This window comes from Bombyx mandarina, chromosome 22 (assembly GCF_030267445.1).
Source record: "Bombyx mandarina strain Sakado chromosome 22, ASM3026744v2".
NCBI classification, from domain to species: Eukaryota; Metazoa; Arthropoda; class Insecta; order Lepidoptera; family Bombycidae; genus Bombyx; species Bombyx mandarina.
This window is the reverse complement of record NC_143228.1, coordinates 2,276,385-2,302,757: the sequence shown is the minus strand read 5'-3', so window position 1 is coordinate 2,302,757 and position 26,373 is coordinate 2,276,385. Positions and strand designations below refer to the sequence as shown.

The following is a 26,373-nucleotide window of genomic DNA, read 5'->3' as shown; positions in this document are numbered from 1 at the left end:
AGAGAAGGTTTAAAAGGTAAATAAATTAATGAAAATGTTCGGAATTAAATAAAAATCACAATTTTGTTTTTCCTTTGATGTGTCCCCGTCGGACGCGTTTTAAGTTTATTTTATACAAAAGCTTAGGTCTTTTATTTATCGATTGAGGCATTACAAAGTCTGTCGGGTCAGCTAGTTTTAAATATAAATTTAATTTTCCAGTATTCATTTTACAATTTCCTACGTATTGAAATTTACTTATAAGTTTATGGTTTTGTGGTGACGATCAACTGAATCTACAATAAACAGTAAAAGTATCGGCAATGTCTTCGAGCCGCAATATTCTGTGGAAAGAGTAATAAATGTTGACAATAATTTTTTTCTTTACCTTTTGGCTGTGGTTATTCCAACTTTGCGTGGGCGTTTAGGCTAATACCTACTCTGACAAAATTTGTTGGTAATGCAGCGCTTCGTAGAACCTACTACCGGATCGATTCTCACGACTCACTGAGAAGATCCGGCGAGAAAATCAGTGAATTGTGTCTATGGGTGACAGTGATAAAGCAACGTCAAGATTCGAAATACTTTTCACAATTTACAACGATACACTTCTCTATTCAACATTGTATATGGCAATGTTGAGATTTCATTGGTCCTAATTTCAATATATTGTATATATTTTGTATTGTATATATTGTAACCTAAATCATTCCTCAACGCTTTAAAGGTTTCAGTCTCTTCCAACCCGACCTACAAAAGTTTATGAATGATGTTACTAAAGAGTCTAAAGACGAATGCATGATAAAACGACTATAAATAAAAACCCTGAAACCCCTGTTAAAGTCGTTAATACACCACAGTCATGCAACGAAACTATGATTCACCCAACACTTATGTTGGTTGCTATAATTCCACACTTCAATACATCGTCGGGGCTCTTTAAATATCTTCGATGCGGTTTTGTTACAGCCTTGACTTTGCTCGTATATCCACCTATTCGTGGAACGAAAACAAACAGTCAATCGATTCAAGGCACGCTTTGTTTATTTTATATTCAACTTCCAAACTAAAATGCATCCAGGGTCAGTTCGCATTTTATAGTGTTGGAGTCGCTTGACTAGATAGTCAATTATTTTTGAAGTTATACTTCTTTAGGCGCGTTATGAAAAATTGATGAGAGTGAAAGTTTACGATGCGCGCGCACCGTGACACAAAATTAACAGAATGAAGTTGCCCACTAAATCGCTCATTACAATACGACCGACGTAACTTGGCGAGTCTGAATATAGCCGCAGGTGAACTTTCCGAACCGTACCGAGAATTACCGAATTTATACGACGTCAAGAAAAGGGATGTCCAATATGCGTGTTTGAGGATGTTGTTTAATCGTTTTTTTTTTCAAATTGATTAAAATTTAAATTAAAAAAAAATTAAATAAATTTAATAAAAAATAAAGTATAACTTCTTACGCGCGTAAATAAGTACACGCACCCTTTTTTTATACTCTCCTTACACTATTTTAAAACAAAATTTTTAGTTTTAAATTCATTCTTCAAATTCCACTTATTTTCCCTTTACATTAAGTGTGGCTGCAACTACACATAGTCTTTCTCAGTAGAGAAGTCTGTCTCCTTATTAACAGTCATCTCAATACTTACAACTCACACAGCTATTTGATTCTTCGAAAATTCTTTCTTCTACTAAATCCATTGAGATGTAGACTAACATAGATGTATATCTTTCTTTTATCATTCCACATAACTTATCCATCTTATATCTATCAAAAACCTAGTCTTAACATCCGCGACTATGGTACATGTAAACGCCATAGAATCCTTAAATAAGGAATAATTTAAGATTTCTCATTTTCAGGTTTATTTTAGAAAACGTATTGCTTTGTCATGAAATGATCTGTGTTCTCATTGAAGACAGCACCGCCACCTAAATAATGCAATTAAAGTTAATATAAAATTTCATTTCATAAAATTGCCAAATCAAAAAAGACATCATTTATGGTATTTTTATAGCTCGTCGTTAAATTTCGTAAAACCAATTTTAACGATACACAATCTGATTGAACCTTATTTGCATTTACATAACGTTGTAAATGTACTACAAATGTTACGTATAAACCGCCTTTGGGCACGGATAGGGCAATGAATAGCAATATATCGCAAACGTTTGTGCAATGGGGACAGCATAAATCAATTAAGGTTGAAATGTAAATATTACGAGAGGCACGCCTTCTCTCTGTCCACTTGATTATTTTGGGAAAGGCGAAGATTTTTTTTTTTGTTAATAAATTCGTCTCGCTGTTAACAATTTGATCATCTAGTAAGCTGCTTACTTTAACAACAAACTATGTGTGGAGACGTTTGATTATACGTCAAAGTGATTAATATGAGAGGTCCGTGAAATCGTCAAACTATAAACATAAAAATCAAACCCGCAAAATTATAATTTGCGTAATCACTGGTGGTAGGACCTCTTGGGAGTCCGCATGGGTAGGTACCACCACCCCGCCTATTTCCGCCGTGAAGCAGTAATGCATTTCGGTTCAAAGGGCGGGCCAGCCGTTGTAACTATACTGAGACCGTAGAACTTACATCTCGAGGTGGGTGACGCATTAAACTTACTAAAAAATAATTTAACATCCCTATCTGGACACAGAATCGATACTTTTCCCCGCGTATTTCCATAAGAGATTTAATCTAAAAACGTTTCACTCCCCCGCACTAATTCCGCACGTCCAAGGTTGGATCATCATGTGCTCGAAACCACGTACACACATTCCAATTTAGATTCGATTCTGGGTTTTTTTCCTGCAACGTTTTACAGTCTTCCTTTTAGACGTTTTCGAACAGCAACCATTGGCTAACAAGCAAGCACCTGTGAACTCATAGCTATGACTATACCACGGATCTTATTACTCTATGATTTTCGGCTGCAATCGATTAAAAGAATAATTATATTTTAAACCTCTCACGTAAAGTACTATTAGTGGTGGTGGGACCTCTTGTGCGTCCGCGCGGGTAGGTACCACCACCCTGCCTATTTCTGCCGCGAAGCAGTAATGCGTTTCGGTTTGTAGGGCGGGGCAGCCGTTGTAACTATACTGAGACCTTAGAACTGATATCTCAAGGTGGGTGGCGCATTTACACCAGGTGGGCCGTGAGCTCGTCCACCCATCTAAGCTATAAACAAAAAGTGTAAAGTGCCCACGTTGTGGTCTCTAGGGGTTCGCAACATTAAATGCGCCCGTTTATGATCTGCTTAATCAAATAATATATTGAAGCAATTCACCATATCCAACTCAGTGATGCTTAGGTGTTACACCGTGGGAAACTCAAACAACGTTCATGACCTTCTGTTAGTGCAATAGAATAGTTAGTGCTAATTGGAACTCATGTAATTGCTATTAAACAATTAGCGAGTGTACCAAGTAGTGCAAACTGTAAACGTTTGAAATTAACTATGAAAAAAACTCATCTATGTGCCTATTACGTGGTGCTTTGCAACTCCATCCCTAAAATAAATAATTCCTGAGTGATTATCGAAGGGAACATTCTTTATTTATCTATCAATGATTCAAATTTTTCTCCTTCTTTATTTTTTAGTATGGTATTCGGCATCTTGTTGTGACATTATTGCAAGCATCAAAGTTCTTCAACTATCTAGACACTGGCTGCCGCACCCTTCAAACCAAAATGCATTACTACTTCACGGCAGAAATAGGCAGGATGTTGGTACCTACCCATGCGGACTCACAAGACGTCCTACCAATACTAAAGACTGCTAAACAAGCAAAGCACGTCTAAAGAATTTGCCTGCAAAAATCCATACAAAATTCAGCTATGATTTATCTCAAATATTTTTAATATTAAAGATTAAATGTCCCAAATCTTTTCTAAAGCTATTGCTTTTGCTACATTGCTACATTAAAATTAGTATATATCCAGTTGATTTTTGAATTAGCTTTTATTCTCACCTTCACGAAACCACTACATTGCGTCTAACCTTGTACCGAATTTATGGACGTGCCTGCAATTATCCGAAGAATCTACAATTATATTCCGAACCTAGCTCTTGACGTGTTTTTATTGCCTACACGATTTCCACAAAATGTGGTCTTGATCAAACAGTAAAATCCACATAATAATTATTAAATAATAAATATTATTAGTGAGTAAAATTCTATTGATACGCGTTATAATTTAAAATAATAATCAGAGCGTTTCTACCAAATGATTCCACATCGCAGGAAAATTTCTATGCAAAAGGAACTCTTAATATTTTACAATAGGCGAACAATCCCACCAGCCGTCTGGGATTATTACTAATACCTAACATAGACATCACAATATCAATACCACCATCTACCTCGAAACATGTGTCGTTGTCTCAATCATATTAAATTGGAATGAACTCCAAAGTGTGTATAGCTAAATATAAATTGAATAAATACTTAGAACCACGTCGTGCCTTTAAATACCGGACTTATTTACCTACATAGATTAATTATTGTTACAGAGTTTGTAAATGTTAACTTAGAAATACTTGTAGAGTGTTTCAACAGATATATTATTAGCTATTTAAATATCACGATATAAGCTTCTATACTATATGATTTACTATAACATTAGATCTGTACCTATGAAGTTGCCGTTTTAGAATATTGGCTGCTTGAAAGTTAATTTATGTGTGGCTGATTCTTCTTCAAAAAATTCTAAATTAAAAGGTATTTAATTAAAAAAAATTATGGAATCCCATTTTAATATTGAGTCACTTCTATTTTGGATGTTTGTATTTTTTGATGTTTGTTGCTCTATTACGCAAATAGAAGAGAATAAGAGAGCAAATAGAAGAAAATAAGAAGAAATATAAGAATTTTCATAAAAATAATAATTAAAAGAAAATTTTTTTCATCGCAAGTGGCAATTCGGTTCAAAATCCCTTCGTTTCTGTACCTGTTAATACAACTTAATATTATAAATATGTATATATATCTGTTACATATACGATAAAGTGCTCCCTGGTTCATGATTTTACATACCAACAGATTTATAAATCGTATAAATCGTCTGGTCTATAATTGGTACGTATAAACAACTCTTTATCTCGCGAAAATGTGAAGGTTTGTTTTGTTAACAATATACAAATTTTCAGTACGTTTGATGTAAATATTTATCTACACAGCCTTTAAATTCAGCAACAAACTATCAGGGATTGGGGATGAAGGCTAAAGTTTTATTTCTAGCGCTATAACATTTCCTTAAATAAGGTAACGGAAAAGGTAAAAGTTATTTACGGTCATAAATTATCTTGCTGCAAATTACAATTGCTAACAACATCACCCTACTACATGTAATTCACAAAAGCAACATTTCATTACGGGACACGCATCGAATCAATAAATGTAAATGAAATTATTTATTTTTAAAGGGTCAGTTTATTGAATGGGGCTTTTATTTCGCTTTCTCAACGAAAGTGCGCACACAGTTAAGCTATTATGTATAACTGCGAATTCAGCTCGTCCAAAAATCTAAGCAATAAAAAAAAAACTCCTGGCAAGCGTGGCAGAACACCAGCCAGATGATCAGATCTGGTTAAGGAAGCGGTTGGTGGTATCTATACCATGGGGTCTATGCCACCCATGACCGAACACTGTGGAGGAAAGTCACATGTGGCTGCGATCCTCAGCAGTGAGGGAACGATGGAACTCCAATAGATTTTAATTATTTTCTTCGCCAAATAGTACGATTTCAGCCTATTACCGTACCATAATTTACTGATGAAACTCCGATAAAAAAAATTGCATTCGCTCCAAAATCGAGTTCATATATCCGTATGTCGCGTACAGATTCTCAGAATGCCAACTAAATTGACATCAGATAAACGTTTCGGGCTTGTACTTGCACCGAAAGTGAGCTAACATTGTTCAAAGTGGGACAATTGCCAATAAACGAGTGGATGTTTCACATGACGTCACCTCAGATGTCGTGAAGCGAAGAGCCTTCGTATTTGCATAGAACATGTGCCGACGTGGCTTAAGCATCAGTCTGCCGTAAATGTCATGTACTATTGATTAGTTATAGTAAACGATTAGCTCGATGCCTCCAATGAACACTACTCTAACTCCAAATTCGTAGGTTTACAGGAGGAGAGTTTAAACGAAAAAAGTTGATAAATATATCTGCAATAATAAAGATTTTATGGTTTTTTCTTGTGTAACTAGCTGATTTACTCTTGCTTCAAACCCCATTAATAATGAATTTGTAATACTTTTAAAATAGTGAAGCGATTTGCGTGAAAAACGAAAATTTCAAAATTTTGAGTTAGAGTAGTGTTCATTGGAGGCATCGAGCTTGGCTTTATGCAGAAATCTATTGAATAAAATAGACAAGTAAGCAATACTGCCAGAATTGTGTTTAGATTTAAAGTGTAAGTTGAAAGTTTAGTCGTCGTGGCCTAAAGGATAAGACGTGCGGTGCATTCGTGTTGAGCGATGCACCGGTGCTCAAATCCCAGACGGGTACCAATTTTTCTAATGAAATACGTACTCAACAAACGTTCACGATTGACTTCCACGGTGAAGGAATAATAACATCGTGTAATAAAAATCAAACCCGCAAAATTATAATTTGCGTTATTACTGGTGGTAGGACCTCTTGTGAGTCCGCGCGAGTAGGTACCACCGCCCTGCCTATTTCTGCCGTGAAGCAGTAATGCGTTTCGGTTTGAAGGGTGGGGCAGCCGTTGTAACTAAACTTGAGACCTTAGAACTTATATCTCAAGGTGTTTTTTGCAATTTAGAAATAATGCAAGCATTAAGTGTTTATATTTAAAGTGCAAGTTGAAGTTACGTTGACGTAGTTTTTCATATGCGTATCTAAGTAATAATTACCATAGATGGGAATTTCGCTGAGAGAAATTCTTAAGAAACTCGGAGTACTGGTGGTAGGACCTCTTGTGAGTACTGGTGGTAGGACCTCTTGTGAGTCCGCGCGGGTGGGTACCACCACCCTGCCTATTTCTGCCGTGAAGCAGTAATGCGTTTCGGTTTGAAGGGTGGGGCAGCCGTCGTTACTATACTTGAGACCTTAGAACTTGTATCTCAAGGTGGGTGGCGCATTTACGTTGTGGATGTCTATGGGCTCCAGTAACCACTTAACACCAGGTGGGCTGTGAGCTCGTCCACCCATCTAAGCAATAAAAAAAAAATAAAAAAAAGTTCGCTCTTTTCAAAGTTGAGATGCCATCATTTTGAGCTGCTCGATCTCATGGCCAACATTCAATTAAGTGACATGATTCGAAGTCTCAAGAGTATTTATGTGGTTGCTGTTTCACAATTTCACAGTTCAGCTTTCAAACTGAAAGGCATTATTTCTTGGGCAGAAGTTGGCAAGACGTCGGTAATCCCAAAGGCGGCATTCACATTTGTGATGTCTATGAGTTGCAATAACCACTTAACAGCAGCTGAGTCACGAACGCCTAGTCATCAAGAACAGAAAACAACGTGTTTAATACAAAATTTCTTCCCAATGTTAGGATTCCTAATGCATAGTAACAAACCTAGATATGGCCACTCAACGACCATGTTACGAAACTTTCGAATGAATATAATAATTACAATATTTAAAAACTTCCAAACATATCTCGAAATGCAAGCTAAACAAACAATTAAGCCAACGGACAACTAAAATGTTTAACATCTCTTCGTTCGAAACAAATCAATAGACTAAATATTATGTCTTCGCTCGTTTAGTTTATACGCGCCGTGAGTTCACCTCATAGACAAACAACGTTCATTGTTGGAGCAAAATTTCATATGTCAACTCCAAAAATAATAAAACTAGGCCAGAAACACAACATCACTCATGACTGATCAAACATTCCTGACGTTTCAAGGTGTACGGTTTTATTGTTGCAAAAACTTTATTCCTAGTCCTACACTTGAAATAAAATGACGTAACCGCCGAGTTATTTATGGCTATTCGCAAAAACGTCCACTAAACCTGACCTATGCTCATTCCAAATGACCATACTGTATTAGCTCAATGTATTTCGGCCAATAAAAACACGTACGGAGAGAAATTGCCTCGTACACACAATAAAACCATTACGATTACTCATACAGGCATATAAATCGATGGTAATAAATGGTCGTGGTTAAACCAGAGGAGGTAGGTATACAAATAGCTAATTAATATGTACGTTGTTTAGTTACATCTTGTACTTGATACGCGTTACATGAATATTGATGCAGGCTGCCTGTCAACTGGGATATGTGAGCCGGTTCAATTGACAGATTGACAGGACACTTTTTTTCTGACAAGGCATTAAGTTATTGTAATCGTGATCTAAATGCAACTATAAATATTAACTACACTTCCATGAAAAATACTAGTCTGACAAGTTAACCTGGTTTTTTAAAATAGTATTTAGGGAGATTAGAATCGAGAATGGCATCGAGCATCGGCAATCGAGAATGGCAATTTTTTTGTGAACGAACCTAAGCACACTGAATTTCGAAAAGTACGCAAAACATTCTCGGACTACTGTAGGGCTCCTTAGGTACCCTAACCAACTATCCATAAATCCACAATGTATTGAATCGCATCCACGAATTATCTACAGAACTTATCCTATGCCGATTGTCGAGTGTTGTGTCAGGGATTGTTAATCACTTTTCCGACGCCGAAGCCAATTTGAATTCTCCAGATGTCCACCGACTCTGTGGAAAACCCTTGTACGACTCTAGAGCCATCAAACAATAACAACTTTAGAGTTAATATTCCGTACGTAACTCTACAGAAATATAAGAGTAATTCACAAATACCTCACACGTTGTTTCTCTACAGCAAACATCACTTTGGCAGTCAAAATGTATTACAGAATACTTAGTAATTTGAATGCGAATGGGTATTTGTTGAATTTTGCGTTTTCTTGCTTACGCAGCAATGTTTTTTTTCCTTTGAGTGTTTATTTGACTACTTTATAGAGTTCCGTTTCGGGCAGACATTTACTGTTGTAATATAAAAACGGTACTTAGAACTCATGTCTCTAGGTAATGTCTATGGGCTCTGTTAACCACTTAACATCAAGATTATGAACTCGTTTGATGGGTGAACTTAATAACTTATGGTAAAGCAACAAAAAATGTGTGACCGGGCGATACAAGGATTTCTTCATGAACTCATCTCCTAATACTACCCCACATTCCAAACAGAAAGAATAAGTACCCATTGATGCAACGTCCAAGCTTTAGGTACGCCTATACTCTTTAGGTATTCCTATTATTTTTGACCTTCCTGTCGTAAAAAAGCATGACACATTGATGCACGTTGCATCTATTAGAATTTTTTATGTAAAACGAGTCAAATAGCACACCTGGTTATGACAAGGTCTGTCCATTTTTTTACACGCTTTATATTAGCTTCACTTGTATGTATGTTTGTAACTGACTCCTTTAGACGCGATTTTGACCCACTTTAAACGGCCAGATTTCATTCAAACTTTGTAGATTTATCGAGGACCGATGACAATACACTAATTTGATAAGATTATTCCATTATTCAATTTGAAAAATAAGATTTTTGCCAATTTATATAATTTTTATCAATAGTCGATAAGGCAGGAATTGATGTTAAAGCACTTAATAGTTTTAAAAATACGCTTTTATAGAAAATTTTACTAAAAAATTCAAATTAAATTTTAATAAATTTGAATTGAAAATAGTGTAAAAAAATTATATTTTATTGTAAAAAAAGCGCGGGGTGCATGGTGTTATTAGTTATAAATATTTTTCTGATAGATATGAGTAGAAGAATTATTATTTCAATAATATCTTAAAAAGCACCCCACTTTTTACACAATTTTCAATTTAAATTTATTAAAATTTATTTTCTATTTTTTAAGTTGAATTTTATATAAAGCGTGTTTTTTAAACTATTATTTATTTGTAAGTTCTCTTTGGATATTCTCGGTGTGGTAAACTTTGATTTCTATTTGTTTCAGGATCGAGATAGCAATCTTACAGTGCCAGCTCGTTGGGAGGATAAGAATCTTCGAAACTACCTTAACAAAAAATCGATCAGTGAGTACAGTGACTTAATCAGTCAAAAAATAATAATAATATTAAGCCATTTTCAATAGAAGACCACATAAGATAAAGTGTATCCACGATCCTCACTGTTGGCAGCTTGGTGACAATAATGTACATATACATATATTGTGGATATGAATACATCCAATTCACTTAACCCACTTTTCTATTGCTATGATGGGTGGACGAGCTCACGGTTCACCTAGTGCTAAGTAATTACTGGAGCCCATAGATGGCGGCATTTACGTTGTAGATGTTTATGGGCTCCAGTAACCATTGAACACCAAGTGTGCTGTGAGCTCGTCCACTGATCTAGCAATAAAAAAAATAAAAAAATCTGTTTTTTGTCAACAGAGAAATATAGTCGTTGGATCGGAGGAATATACGATTCCGGCGATAAGGAATGGAAATGGGGCGGCGAGCTTCGGAAGATGCACTACCAGTCCTTCTCAAAAATGAAAAAGATGTCACCCCAAGAGCTGCAGTGGCACTGCATCGCTATGATCCCCGAAATGCAGTACAGGTAGGGGTATTAAACATCTATATATTTTAAGGGTCTTGTTTTGGGGCGATGTCTGTGAAAATGTACTATCTTCTTGAGTTTATTACATTATTTCGGAGAACGCCAAAATTGTAATATCTTATAATATACTATTGTACCTTATTATATTAATATACGTTATTTAATTTGGTTTCGCAATAAAGCTGCAACGGAGAAATATTTTCAAAACTCATCTGAGAAAAAACACATCGCAGTAAGACGAATAAGATGGTGGTAGATGGTGATTTTGGTAACAAATTCTTTAGAATCTATGGACCTGATCCCATATGGTCAAAAGAGGTGGTTGGTGGTGTTCACAACTATTTATATTCGCATAGACGGAACAAACTGTACTCTTTTACACCCTTTTTAAAAACTTTATGTACAGGGGTGGATTTACACTAAGGGCAGTCGGGGCAAGTGCCCAGGACCGCAAATTTTTTTAAGGCGGCAAAATTTTGAACGTGAAAAACTTTTTTTAGTCTTATCAAGATTGCTCAATATAATTAATTAATTCTATCTATATCCTTAGTCTGGCCATAAATACTGTTACAATTAAAAATAAACAAAATATTACATTTGAATTTGGAATCTGTCATTTTTATATGATTGCTCATTGAGTTTTCTCATTTTGGCGCCAATACATTGTACAATATTTTGCGATATTAAAATGGAGTGGGGTGATAAAGAGAACCGAATCGCTGTGATTGCATTACACAAAGTAGGTATGGAGCCAAATGCAATTTTAAAACTCTCCATACGCTTGGTATTAGTAAAATGTTTGTGTACCGGGCTATTAATAGGTGCAATGAGACCTCCTCTGTTTGTGACAGAAAAAGATCTGGCCGTCCACGTAGTATTCGTACGAAAAAGGTGGTCAAAGCAGTAAGGGAAAGAATTCGAAGAAATCCTGTCCGAAAGCAAAAGATTTTTATCTCGGGAGATGAAGATAGCACCTAGAACCATGTCGCATATTTTAAAAGATGACTTAGGACTTGCAGCCTATAAGAGACGTCCTGGTCATTTCTTAACTGATAATTTAAAAGTGAATAGGGTGGTAAAAGCGAAACAACTACTGAAGCGGTGCGCAAAGGGAGGACATAGAAAATTTTTGTTTTTCGGATGAGAAAATTTGTACAATTGAGCAACATTTAAACAAACAAAATGACCGTATTTATGCTGAAAGCTCTAAGGAAGCTTCCCAATTAGTAGACAGAGTGCAACGTGGGCCCTATCCGACTTCAGTGATGGTTTGGTGGGGTATTAGCTATGAAGGAGTGACTGAGCCATACTTTTGTGAAAAAGGTATCAAAACATCGGCACAAGTGTATCAAGATACCATTCTTGAGAAGGTAGTGAAGCCCCTTAACAACACCATGTTCAATAATCAAGAATGGTCCTTCCAGCAAGACTCGGCGCCAGGTCATAAAGCTCGGTCTACGCAGTCTTGGTTGGAAACGAAGTTTCGGACTTCATCAGAGCTGAAGACTGGCCGTCGTCTAGTCCCGATCTTAATCCGCTGGATTATGATTTATGGTCAGTTTTAGAGAGTACGGCTTGCTCTAAACGCCATGATAATTTGGAGTCCCTAAAACAATCCGTACGATTGGCAGTGAAAAATTTTCCCATGGAAAGGGTGCGTGCTTCTATTGATAACTGGCCTCAACGTTTAAAGGACTGTATTGCAGCCAATGGAAACCACTTCGAATAAGCTTTTTATACTTTAAAGTTTTTTATATTTATGTATTAAACTAACACACTGTAAAAGTAATAAATGTTATTTGCAATAGAATTTTTTTTTTCCTTTGTCACAGTATTTATGGCAAGATTTAAATGAATTGCTGTTCGTTAGTCTCGCTAAAACTCAAGAACGGCTGGACCGATTTGGCTAATTTTGGTCTTGAATTATTTGCCGAAGTCCAGAGAAGGTTTAAAAGGTAGATAAATATGAAAATTCTCGGAATTAAATAAAGTTTAGGTCTTTTATTTATCGATTCAGGCACTACGAAGTCTGCAGGGTCAGCTAGTTAATTAATAATTTTCTGTTTAACTGATAATTCCAGAAATTCAATTCATCCATTATTTGTGACTTATAATTCTGGCACTTTTGTTAACTTCGTCCGCACGCCTACCACCACTCCGCCTATTTCTGCCGTGAAGCAGCAATGCGTTTCGGTTTGAAAGGGTGGGGTACCCGTTGTAACTATACTGAGACTTTAGAACTTATATCTCAAGGTGAGTAGCGCATTTATGTAGTAGATTTCTATGGGCTCCAGTGACCACTTAACACCAGGTGGGCTGTGAGCTCGTCCACCCATATAAGAAATAAAAAAATAGTAAAAAACTCTTTTCCGAATGCTATTACGATCTCTCAACAACGTTGAAGATCTACGAACACCGGTGACTTCGAGACTCGCCAGTAAAACAACTCTTATTAAAAATTCAAAACTAAACAATCGATCTAACGAAAATAAATAATTGCACTCAAATAAATAAACGTTCACTCTTGCAATCATAGCGGTTGAAAGACGTCTACTCGAGGATATACAAGTGTTAACGAAATCCAGTATCGGGAATGCACTGACGTCATCCGAATCACTAGAGGAACAAAATCTGTTACTTCTCAAACAATACCTGTCAGTATAATCAAATGAATAAAGTTTTACAACAAAAATACAGAAACACATATTAACAAAGAAGCCGTTTAAAATAGCAAGAGCTGTAGTATCTAAGTATATAGCAAATCTAAACGTGTGGTTTGTTTGTCACTGAAGATCGTGGTTAAAGATTTTTCACATACTTTTTTTATGAAGTTTAAACTAGACATAGTATTATTTGAAGTCGTCGTGGCCTAAAGTATACGATGTTCGGCTTAATCGCATCGAGCAATTCCACTGTGTGACGATAGTGCCAATCATTTGGCACTATCGTCCTGCCAAATCGGCCGCAAAACGGAACAATAAAAAAATGAAGCAAGTCAAGCGTTTTTCTTCAGTATTTTATTTCAAAGCAAATTAGTATATAATATCCCTACGTGGGGATGAACCCATGATGCTTATAAGTCCCGATAAATCATAAATTTTTAGTTGTGAGCCAACAAAAAACTCATATTTAATATTAGTAACAGATTTTTGTTTGTGAATTTAAAGAAATCTCCACGCATCTGACACGATCAAATATGTACATAATTTGAAAATTCAATACGTGTCAAACACAATGGTGTGGGAACTCAAGGATAGCGAGGGGCCCTCCGTTGTTGGTGAGGGCCCTAAAATACGGAATCTAAAATTGTAGTTGACGTGTGGTGTAAGTGAGAAGCGGCGATTTTTCAGATTTTTCTTACTGGTGGTAAAACGTTTTGTAAGTCCGCACGGGTAGGTACCACCACCCTGCCTATTTCTGCCGTGAAGCAGTAATTCGTTTCGGTTGGAACGGTGGGGTAACCGTTGTAGTTATACTGAGACCTTAGAGCCCATATCTCAATGTGGGTGGCGGCATTTACGTTGTAGATGTCTATGGGCTCCGGTAACCACTTAACACCGGAGCGCTGTGAGCTCGTCTACCCATATAAGCAATAAAAAAAAAGAATGGCTGTACAATAAATCCACTGATTGGTACTTCTTAACTTAATAACAGTCCAGTGAATTGTATACTGTAGTATACTGTACAAGCCGATTGGGGTCACGAGTTAGTGTACAACAGAACTGTGACCGTGACTGTGACATACATCCGCTCCTGCCTCGTTCTATGTGCTCTAATTTCATGGACTTCTGAGTTAGATTGCGCTATATGCCGGCCGGGACTTGTAGACCAATTATTAGAAAAAGCCCGAGAGATGACTTTTTTTTCTGCCTTTAATAGTTATTAATCAATTGAAATCAGAATACTATAAAAACTCGTTTGGACAAAAGAGAATGGCATTTTTTTTTGCATAAGGATAGGTAACGGTGTCATGATGTCAATATCAATGTCGATCTCAATAATTATGTTCAAAGAAGCTCAGAATAATCGAAATACATACGAGTACGTGAACAACATTAAATAATGAACGTTTTTTCACGAACACTCAACTATATATGGGGAAGGTCACAAAAACGAAGTGAACACGTTGCGCTCAGACGATTTGAGCCTCAATCAGCCAAATATTATCATACAAGCTGATAAATTTACTTTAATTGTCCTTTTAGTTATTAAATTTCCATACAAGTTTACTTAACTACCTATTATTTACCAAAAATTTACATGTTTTCTTCGGATTAAAATCAGTTATCAATATTCTAATAATATCTACGTATCAAGAAAATAAAAGTAACGAACATTGAACTTATTTTTAAAGATCTTATGAAAGTGGTCTATATCGTTCTATCCCTGGTACTGCTGTTTTCTTGGAATAGTATCTACCTAAGAATTATAAAAAATACAATCTTCAATCGAATTTGAATTTTGAACATCATAAACTGCTTTCGCTTATGACTTACGATACAAGATAAACTAAAATATTATTAAGAAAACCTATTGTATCGATACCGCGAAAACCAATAAGCTTTATGTTTCTCATTCAGCGCGGCATTGTATTACGCTATGTTTGCTTTTATTGTCAGGATCCTTTCCAAGGTCTCGGATAAGGTGACATTTTCGAACACAAACACATTTCGTCATTCGATATTTATTAACTATTGGCAAAGGAAACTTCGAATTTTGGATGTTTTTGAAATGTTTTTTTTTTATTACCCTTGTAGGTAGACGAGCACACAGCCCACCTGATGGTGAGTGGTTACGGTCGCCCATGGACTTCAGCAATGCCAGCAATGGGCAGACCCAAGCTGCTGCCTACCGAAAATATTTTAATGGTACTTGATAATTTCATACACGTAAGAATGAAATATTGATTTGTCTTTTCAGATGGGCGCCACGTCTCTGCATAGAGCCTCGCCACTATATCTGCAAAACGAAACTCCTCAAAATGCCCAAATCCAAAGTGAAGGACATCCGCCGCCGCTGGCAGAGAATGGGCAAGATCAACGAAATCGCGGCCCAGAGCGTCAGCCGCGAGGTCAACGACCCTATGATGGTTAATGATATGAGGGTTAACCCAGTTGTGAGCCCCAAGTCGTATGACTTGCAACCGACCAACGGTAGGAACGGACCGAAACGCAATAGGAACAGAATCAACTCGACGCGCAAATCGAAATCAAATGGTCACGGAATCAATGAGCTGCGGAGGAGGCGACCCGTCCGGAGACGGCTCAAGAGACCATTCCCAGGGTAAGCATTGGCATTATTATTGTTTTTTTTTTATGATTGAAGGATTACTGGTGGCCCCGAGGCCTTTCCAGTATCACCAGGACAGGTGGGCGAGCAAAGGCTCAGCCAGGAGGGGTGGGATTTGCTAACAGCTACCCGAGCGCCTCCGAAGGAGACCTGACAGCTCAAGAGTAGCTGCTTCGCGAATGAATCTACTACCGGATCGGAATCGCGACCCGCTGAGAAGATCCGGCGAGAAACTCAGCGAGCTGATTCATGGGTTAGGTTGCACGGCGAACTCTTTGTCGAGTTCGACGAGTACGGTTACCGAGGTCGCTAAGCCTGCTCCTAGTGTTAGAGCTGAAGGCGTCTAATGCAAAGGTTATCGACGGCGTCGACGGTGACTGGCTCCTGCGTGATCAAGATTCGGAGAATTATTACTGTTAAACACTCATAAACACGGATTTCAGTTCGGAATTTCGCAATTTGGTAATCGTAAATTTGGCACAAGAAGCCGGCCAGTGGCACGCGCCAAGCGTAATAACGGACCAAACATTTCTTTACGATGCCATTAACGTTTAGAATTTTCAATAACTCGAGGAAACTTTTCCCATTGCAAGATCTTTAGGGCGATACATTTCTTGCGCGGCTCAATTTACTACCTCGAACTAAACACATTAAGTGGATCTTTATTGCGATATACATCAATGTAATGACATTACAGTCTCCCTCGTAATATTCGTAAGTAATTGAAGATTCTGGAACTGGATGTTTGTTGCTTTACTCGAAATAAAAATAATTTACAGACAGTAAGATAATACAGATCAGAAATAGAAGAGAAAAGAGATAAATCATATTTGATTAAAAGACTTTACATAATAGTGGTAGGATTAGTTCTTAGAACGCATGGGTAATTAAATGCCTATTTCAGTCGCAAAGTAGTCATACGTTTCGATTTGAAGGTTGGGCTAGTCATTATATTGTACAATTGAGATATCTCAAACTGTGTGATGGCACTCAGACTTCTATGTCTACGGGTTCCGTATTCCATTTAACACTAAGTGACCCCTGAGTTTGTTCACACGCCAATAACATTTTACATATAAGACATACAGAAATTGAAAACATGTTTTGAATTCAGCCTTTTCTACGTTTATGTTCTGTTTGCATTTGAAATGTTGTCTATATTGTCTGTCCGATGTGCTTAATGTCAGTTTTTTAGCGATCTCGATAGCGTAAAAGTTAACTGAAATCTGTATATAGTTGGAACAGTGCCTCTAGCGACAAACGTAGATAAACCTTCGAACTCCATACAAAATTGAGTTAACTTTTACGCTATCGAGAACGTTAAAAAACTCGCACTAAGCACACTGCAATGTACTACTGTACATTAATCATACTTTTTTTTATGATTGATGTATTACTGGTGGCCCGGAGGCCTTTCCAGTTTCGCCAGGACAGGTGGGCGAGCAAGGCTCAGCCAGGAGGGGTGGGATTTGCTAACAGCTAGCCGAGCGCCTCCTAAGAAAAGACCTAACAACTCAAGAGTAGCTACTTCGCGAATGAATCCACTACCTAATCGGAATCGCGACCCGCTGAGAAGATCCGGCGAGAAACTCAGTGGGCTGATGCATGGGTTAGGTTGCACGTCGAACTCTTTGCCAAGTTCGACCAGTACGGTTACCGGGATCCCTAAGCTTGCTTCTGGTGTTAGAGCTGAAGGTATCTTAAGCATACTGTTTTATTTCCAGTTACACGTGGAACAGACACGACCCCGAGGGCTCGTACCAGCGCAACGCCATGCTGCTTCGCTCCGGGCGCACGGGACTGAGCCCGCAGCAGATCAACACGCATCTAGCGCGCCTCGAGCACCTCCGCAACAAGCAGCTAGCGCGCGCCGCCCGCCGCCGCCGCCTGCAAGCGCACGCCGACGACTGGCTCGTCAACAAGCCGCCGCTGGCGCAAGCGCACGCGCGCACCTACACCGTGAACAACAACATCAGCGCTCTGCACCCCAAGACCATCGTGGAAGAGTTCGACATGCTGCTCCCGCCAGAGACCGCCCCCGCGCCTCATCCCCCCGCGACCCCCTGATTCCCTGATTCCTAGTAGACATAAGCTTTTACTTCCCGCTCGCTTTAACGATTACGCAACCTTCCCTTAACACGTCCGCGACGTTTCTCACTCTCTCTCTCTTCGAGTGACACAAACTCTTTACGTGTTAAGATCTACTGTGTTCTTCTTCTCTTCGCTATACAGAGTTGGCAGAACGTGACGAAAGTGTGATGTGACGTTTTGTTTGTTTGTTTGTTTTTTTACAGTCAAATAATCACATAAAATAATTTCATCCGCTAAGCATCTCGTCATTCTCGTCCCGTGTCCGTTGAGTTTCGCGAAATTGTAAGCCCACGTCACACGATTGTGTTAGAATCGCGAGTCTCAGTCGCCTTGCTATGAGTGTCTATACATTTGTCTATATTCGTTTTTCTATAACTTACAAGCTTATGATCCAGTGAGAGTTTTACTAGGATTATTTAGGTTTAGTTACCACTTTAATATTATGTTCAATGCATACTTTTTGATTGATTAAAACTATTAAAACAAATCTGAGTTACGACGGCAATCGCGTTGAATCTTCATTTAATAAAAAATGCAATGAATATTTTATAAAAAAGCCATATTTTATTTAAGTACATCTGTTTTGCTGCTCCTGTGAACAGAATCATCGAACATGTCTTTTTATTGTTAATTAAATATTTATTTCCGTAGTGCGTCGCTCTAGTGTCTAATTATAAAAAAACTAGTCAGTAAGATTATTATGAAAATATATCATTGAAAATATATTATTCACTAAATTTTTACTAATAAATAAAAATTATATAATAATATAATCACGATTCTAATTACATATATTTTTTTGGATTTTAACTACACGTTCTTATTTTGTAATGGAGTATTCTAGAATGTTCTAAAACTTTGTATAAAAATTTACAAAAACAAACAATTTTATAAATTTGTCGTACGTAAAAATTGGCATTTTAAATTTATTTAAGATTAATAAATACTACGTAAGCTTCGTTCCAATTTTTTTTAATATTTAGTTTGACTATAATATTTATAATATATTAAAGAAATATATCAACTGCCAATACAAATAGTCCTCGCATTTATGAATTTCGTATAAGCGTCAAGAGATTCTACATTAAGAACTTAAGCGAAGACTACACGGTCAATCAATAGCGTCATTGGCGGATACAATGACGGGCGACTAACTTAAGCTGAACTTAAACGGTAGCTTTGCACAACTTAGCACAATTACTGCTTAGTTTACTATGGCGAAACTGTGAGTGCAACAAAACTTAACACAAGGTCGATGTTCAAACATTGATCCGAAAAAAAAAAACATTCTGAGCCATATTTGGTTACTGATGAGTGCAAAACTCGTGTGAACTGTGTCTCACACTGAAAATATTTGAGCTTAAGCAGTCGTTGCGATCAATGCGATATTTATTGAACGTGTAGCCTCCCCTTTAGCAATACTTGTACGTGTGTATCTTTAAAATAAATCATTAAAATAAATCAGTCAATCTCTTTATTTAATGTTATTTAGGTTCGATTGCTTTGAAATACATATTATATACTTTTTTTATTACATAATTTTGAAATCTTAACGTTATGGGCATGAGAATATTCAAATAAATAAAATAATCGGATACACAATTTAAAAAAAAAAGCCGGCATAAGGAAATTGAAATGTTTGCTTCATTTTAATTTCCACAAAAATTGTAATTCTTATATTTGCAATAGAGACATAAACCTCAAATTGCCGTTGCAGCATTTATGCCTACAGGCACTTAACACCAGGTGGGCCGAAAGCTCGTCCACCCTTCTAAGCAAAAAATAAATAAATGTACTCTAAAAACAACCGTAATGTGTTAAATATGTCTCATGCCTCTAACTTTACCTAATTAAAATTAGAACATCATTAAAAAAAAAACCATTTAGTAATAAAATTTAGATTTCAAACGGACTAGTCTTAATAAATTCTTTACACCGTATCATAGATATTCGTATTATAATAATATTTTGATTTAACTCAAATTGGAAACACTTAACCCTAAATTAACATTAACATATTTTTCTTAGGACACTTTTCGTTTTATATTTTAAGTATTAATATTGTACTTGATTGTAATTTATAAGCAAAATAAACATGTTTTTGAGCAAACCGATGTTTCATTCGCGTCATCCGAGTGCTGCCATCTAGCGTCGAGTAGCTGGGTATGCTTAAACTTATTTTTGATGTTTATTCTAAACTAAATTATTTAAAGAAGTTTATGAAAGTCGCCATTCAATAGAGGTTGGAGTCCCAAATTCATTGTCCTACCCCTAAGCCAATACATTTCGACCACGACCACGACCGCTCTGACAAGAGTGATACGATTTTTTTTTATTGCTTTGATTGGTAGACGAGCCCACGTGGTGTTAAGTGGTTACTGGAGCCCATATACATCTAAAACGTAAATGCGCCACCCATCTTGAGATATAAGTTCTAAGGTCTCAAGTATAGTTACTCAAGTATAGCTACAATGGCTGCCCTACCCTTCAAATGAATGAAATGCATTACTGCTTCACGGCAGAAATAGGCAGAGTGGTGGTACCTACCCGCGCGGACTCACAAGAGGTCCTACCACCAGTAATTATGCAAATTATAATTTTCCGGGTTTGATTTTTATTACACGATGTTATTCCTTCACCGTAGAAGTCAATCGTGAACATTTGTTAAGTACGTATTTCATTAGAAAAATTGGTACCCGCCTCGGATTCGAACACTGGTGCATCGCTTCAACACGAATGCACCGGACGTCTTATCCTTTAGTCCACGACGACTTTAAAATGACGACAAAGGAAATTGAGTATAAGATAGTAAATACCTAGTCAGGTCATAAGTATGGTCACACAGTAAAAACTTTTCTTTTAGAATGCTGGCCACAAAAAAGTTTATAGAATTCGAATTTCGAATTGTTCATGAAAATAAAAATGTATACTTTATAGAATTTTACTCATTTTTAAATATGGAGTGGACGCTTAAAGAAGACCGTGTTGCAGTTATTGCGTTGCATCGTTGCGGTTACGCGCCAATTCAAATTTTTAACATACTGAAAAATTTGAATGTAACCAAAAGATTCGTTTATCGTACCATCAAACGATACAATGAAGACTCTAGTGTAGATGACAGGTCAAGAAGTGGTCGCCCTCGGTCTGTTAGGACTCCAGCAGTGATAAAAGCTGTGAAGGCGCGAATTCAAAGAAATCCCAAACGTAAGCAGAAACTGTTGGCCCTTCAGATGGGGTTAAGCAGAACCACGGTGAAAAGGGTGTTAAATGAAGACTTAGGGCTTCGGGCATATCGAAGAAAAACAGGACATCGTTTGAATGCTCGTCTAATGGACCTGAGACTAAAGAGATGCTGCGCTTTGTTGAAGCGGTACGCGGGAAAAAAATATCGGGAAATTCTTTTTTCGGATGAAAAAATTTTTACCGTAGAAGAGAGCTACAACAAACAAAATGATAAGGTGTACGCACACAGTAGTGAAGAAGCGAGCAACCGTATTCCGCGTGTCCAACGAGGTCATTTTCCATCCTCGCTCTTGGTATGGTTGGGAGTTTCTTATTGGGGCTTAACAGAGGTACATTTTTGTGAGAAAGGTGTAAAAACGAATGCAGTTGTGTATCAAAATACAGTCCTGACGAACCTTGTGGAACCTGTTTCTCATACCATGTTCAATAACAGGCACTGGGTATTCCAACAAGATTCGGCGCCAGCTCATAGAGCGAAGAGCACACAAGACTGGCTGGCAGCGCGTGAAATCGACTTCATCCGGCACGAAGACCGGCCCTCCTCCAGTCCAGATTTGAATCCGTTAGATTACAAGATATGGCAAAGGCGTGCTCAAAGCCTCATCCCAATTTGGAGTCACTCAAGACATCCTTGATTAAGGCAGCCGCTGATATTGACATGGACCTCGTTCGTGCTGCGATAGACGAATGGCCGTGCAGATTGAAGGCCTGTATTCAAAATCACGGAGGTCATTTTGAATAAACTTTAGTGTCGTAAGAATCTATGTTTTGTTAAGTTCATTTTGGTATATAAATGGTTACATAATGAATAAACTTGTTTCAATTATTTTACATTAAACATGTGACAGAATTTATGACCTGACTAGGTAGTTGTGGGTACTGCTGAAGCACTCTCAGGATTTGTTTGAGATAATCCCCTCACTTCCTTTAAGCCATCACAGCGCCCGCGACCAGAGCAGAGGTCACTCACTGTAAGTAAGGTTCTATGGAACACTGCGTTCATCGACAGTGCGTTTCCAAAAATCTATTTATTCTTTCGATTGAACTTTCTACCACAGTGCCATATCACAATGTCTTCCATGATTGATGGCGCCTTGACTTTTCCCCTGGTGTTGCTGACGTTAATGAGTTTGTGGTGACCATCGGGTGTGCTCATCTGACTATCAAAGCCAATTAAAATAAAACAAATGATAAGAATAGTATCAGTATGTAAGTAACTTCAGGAGACGGTGCACACACTTGTATAACTAAAATCTTAGAAATCAATATCTCGATTAAAATTATTTGGCGACCCGGATTTGGGAGTCCTTGTTCTCGTCCAGAATTCGGTACCCATGATACAGACTGTATTATGACCCACTGGAACCGATAGACACCAACGTGAATACCACCGTCCGTCCATTTTCAGACATGAGGTCCAAAGTCTTAAAATTATATAACTGTCCCACCATCCGAACCGGAAGACAAGAATAGTTTCGCGATAAGTAAACTTGGTAATAAAAAAACTTTTTACTTGTGGTAGGAACTCTTGTGAGTCCGCCCGGGTAGGTACCACCGCCCTGCCTATTTCTGCCGAGAAGCAGTAATGCGTTTCTGTTTGAAGGGTGGGGTAGCCATTGTAAATATACTGAGACCTAGAACTCATATCTCAAGGTGGGTGGCACATTTACGTTATAGATGTGTATGGGCTCCAGTAACCACTTAACACCAGGTAAGCTCGTCCACCCATCTAAGCAATAAAAAAATAAAAAATAAAAGTAAAGGCAGGACGGTGATCCGTCTTCGCGGGTTTTCAACACGCGTAACTATAGTAAAAAACATTCATCATATAAGTCACACACGTTTTGTAGATATTCCTATAGATAAATAATAGTTAAAAAAAACTAAAAAAATACGCTTTTATAGAAAATCCAACTAAAAAATAGAAAATAATATTTATTAAAAAAAAAAAAATACTACCATACATACGTCTGAAGCTAATAAAAGCGTATTAAAAATAGTAGCTGTTTGTAAGATTTTGCACCGGATATAGTTGCATCGCTCGATAGGAGTACACCGGGCGTTTTAACCTTTAAGCCAAAAACGCTACGGAATAATTTCCTTCTTGGGAATGTCTTTCACGGACCGCGGGATATTGGTCGTTGGACTGACGGCCTAAATGTTAAAGTCCGGTACGGGAATCGGGTCAAACTAGTTTTTTAAGTTCTTGTGTATATTGTGCAATGAACTATGTATTTAGCCTCCGGAACCATTTTACTCTCAATTTTATTGCTATTATCCTAACAGCCGTTGAAATTTTATGTTGGAATTGAAAATGTCCCGATTCTCCTTAATCTACAGTACTTGTTTTTCTTTTTTGTTTTTCCTACCTATGCTGATAGCCTTGAGAGGCTATTTCAGCTTCTCCTTGACGTGTAGGTGAGCTCTCAAACCGGAAGTTTGCTAACACGGGCCCTAGCAAGAGCAGTGCTTCGCAGAATCTACCACCGGATCGGAAACGCGACCCGCTGAGAAGATCCGGCGAGAAACTCAGTGGGCAAGGTACTTGTATATAAGCAAACCTATTTTAAAATAATCATTAGCGCCATTCAGACATCTGTCAAATACCTTGTATTGTATGTTAGCTAGCGCTACACCTCTACTACTCATATAATAATAATGGGCCATGCTTTACTACAGATGGTAAAAAGATGGTGGGCCCTATACACTGTATAAAACATTACCGCTATCTATACCTACCTAAGTATATTAATACGTAAAGCAAAAACTTTGTACCCCTTTTTACGAAAATTGCGCGGACGGAGGAGTATGAAATTTCCCACACTTATAAAGAATATAGAGGAGTGCAGAGGGCTAATATTTTTTTTTAAATTATGCTTTAAAAATACTTTAAATCAATAAAAAAAATTACACACACTACCATGTATTTGACACAGACACATACATATATATCCATTTTGTTTATTGTGAAACATTGGTTAGTGCTTAAAGTCTGTGGTCAAATTGAGAGTAGGTTAACATTGTTTATCTTTAATATTATTTGCCTGTAGTCTATACTTTAGTCTTGGCGAAATCTATGATTATAGAAATATAATAGTCTTTGACAATAGACAAAAGAACCATAATAATGTTCAAACTTATTATAGTCGAATTTCGACTACTGCGGGACCACTAGTTCTTATAAATTTCTGATGCAAAACAAATCATGCACTCTAGCTTGTAGTGTAGTTTTCCAATTGAGCTAATCTACTCAAAAAACGCCAATAATAATGTTAATCAACACATTCCTTTTCACTTTAACCGCGCGAGGGCTAGCTTCAATCCGCAAAAGATCAACGACCCATTGACCGGAGTCATTTCCATCTAGATGAACCGATACCGTCGCCATGGTGACCGGCGTAACAAACAATATCACCATACACCAAACGTGCTTGTATACAACGTCAGAAACAAAAGAATTCTATTTTTACAAGAACGTAAATTCATAACATATAACAATTAATGTTTTCTATATTACCTACGTGTATTTTTTTTACTTAGGGGATGTTTAGTAATACCATTAATGTTACACGACAAGAAAGTACTCAAAATGTTTGCTTCTTCTTAAATTACTATAATAAAAAACAAATAAATGAATACGAGATTAATCCGATGTGCGATTTAACTATATTATGTCTATGCTTAGGTAATATATTTGTTTATTTATTTATAGCTTTATATACTTGACGGTATAAAGGCGGACTGAATGCCATAGGCATTCTCTGACAGTCTACCTTAGGGGAGTGCAGCGATGAACCTTGGTAGGTGTAGTGTTATAGTGATATTAGGTACTTAAACATATGTATATGTATATATATAACATACAAAATATTTATAGATACAAATACTCGTACTTAAATAAATACATATACATAAATATATACATATTATAAATATATATATAAATAAATATCCATCCATATCCATTAGCTCAAATTCATTCACCTTTTAAACGCAGTTTTGAGATCGGATGCATATTATATATAGTTTCCATAAAGGATATATGATATTTAAGTATAGTAAGATATTATTCGGTACCGTAAGATAATAAAACAAATCATAATACAACACAGCGAAAGTACGAATGTAAGATCCTTGTTAATAATTTATTTATTGACTTCGATTGATGTTAGTGTAATATTTAAACAGGAGAGTGGAATTGGCTTCGATAAGTTTCACCATGAACAGAAAGTCAAAATAATTAGATCCAAGGACTAGTATTCATTTCTTCAAGCACTTTAAAGGGCCCCTTGACTATATTAACGCCAATGCCAAATTCATAAAGCGGTTATAAATCAAAAATTCATTCATCAACTGAACAGCTCTTCACAATTAGAATCGCGAATTGGGGACAACAAACACTTGTGAAATTAATGGTAGGTAGCGGCTTGGCTCAGTTGGCTCTGCCCCTGGCATTGCTGACGTCCATGAGCGACGGTGACCACTCACCATCAGGTGGTCGGTATGCTCGTCTGCCTTCAAAGGCAATAAAAAAATTAAATAAAAAAGTGTGTGTGTATGTGTGTGTGCAAGTCACACACGGTAGAAGTGAAATTTATAAAAAAATTAAAATAATCGACAGGGTCAACCACTCCGCAGTGCAATGGAACAGCCTCACCCTGGGGGAACCGCCTGCATGACAGTGCATGATACTAACGCCAGGTAAGTATGATTTAGCAAGAGAAATACGAGAAAGTCTATCAACTGTGTAACATCTCGTCACCGCGATTCAGGAATTGTTGAATTTACGTACAGAAACATCTGTTGATAACAAACTAAATAGAAATAATCGTAAATCATCTTTTATAGTATGAGGTAGCGCCCTCTGTGAATTGATATTTTAACTTCACGTATAATGTGTTCTATCTCATTCTCTCACCGGCTGAATCGTATATATTTATGTGTTTGTGTCTCTATGGACTTATTTTTTCGTTTCGTTTCATTTCCTTTCATCGAGTTTGAAATCACAACGATTCTAAAAAAGTTTCAGAGCCTTCAATTATTATTGCTTCAGATAGGCCTAACCTTATTGCTTTAATTACGCTCATAACAAAATAACAACACGCGAAATTGAGTCATCAATTTGACTATCAGTTGTAAAGTA

General features: G+C 37.1%; 1 protein-coding gene across 1 annotated transcript in view; it reads left to right on the top strand.

Annotated features, from left to right (window-relative positions):
• The window catches only part of LOC114243533 (uncharacterized), a 157,759-nt gene extending 137,662 nt beyond the window's left edge, over positions 1 to 20,097 (top strand). The window contains exons 4-7 of the mRNA XM_028175092.2: positions 9,997 to 10,075; positions 10,439 to 10,607; positions 15,528 to 15,890; positions 17,621 to 20,097. Coding sequence (XP_028030893.2) covers positions 9,997 to 10,075; positions 10,439 to 10,607; positions 15,528 to 15,890; positions 17,621 to 17,963 — 954 coding nt within the window. The 3' untranslated portion in view covers positions 17,964 to 20,097. The remainder of the gene's footprint in view (positions 1 to 9,996; positions 10,076 to 10,438; positions 10,608 to 15,527; positions 15,891 to 17,620) is intronic.
• Positions 20,098 to 26,373: the final 6,276 nt, after the last annotated feature.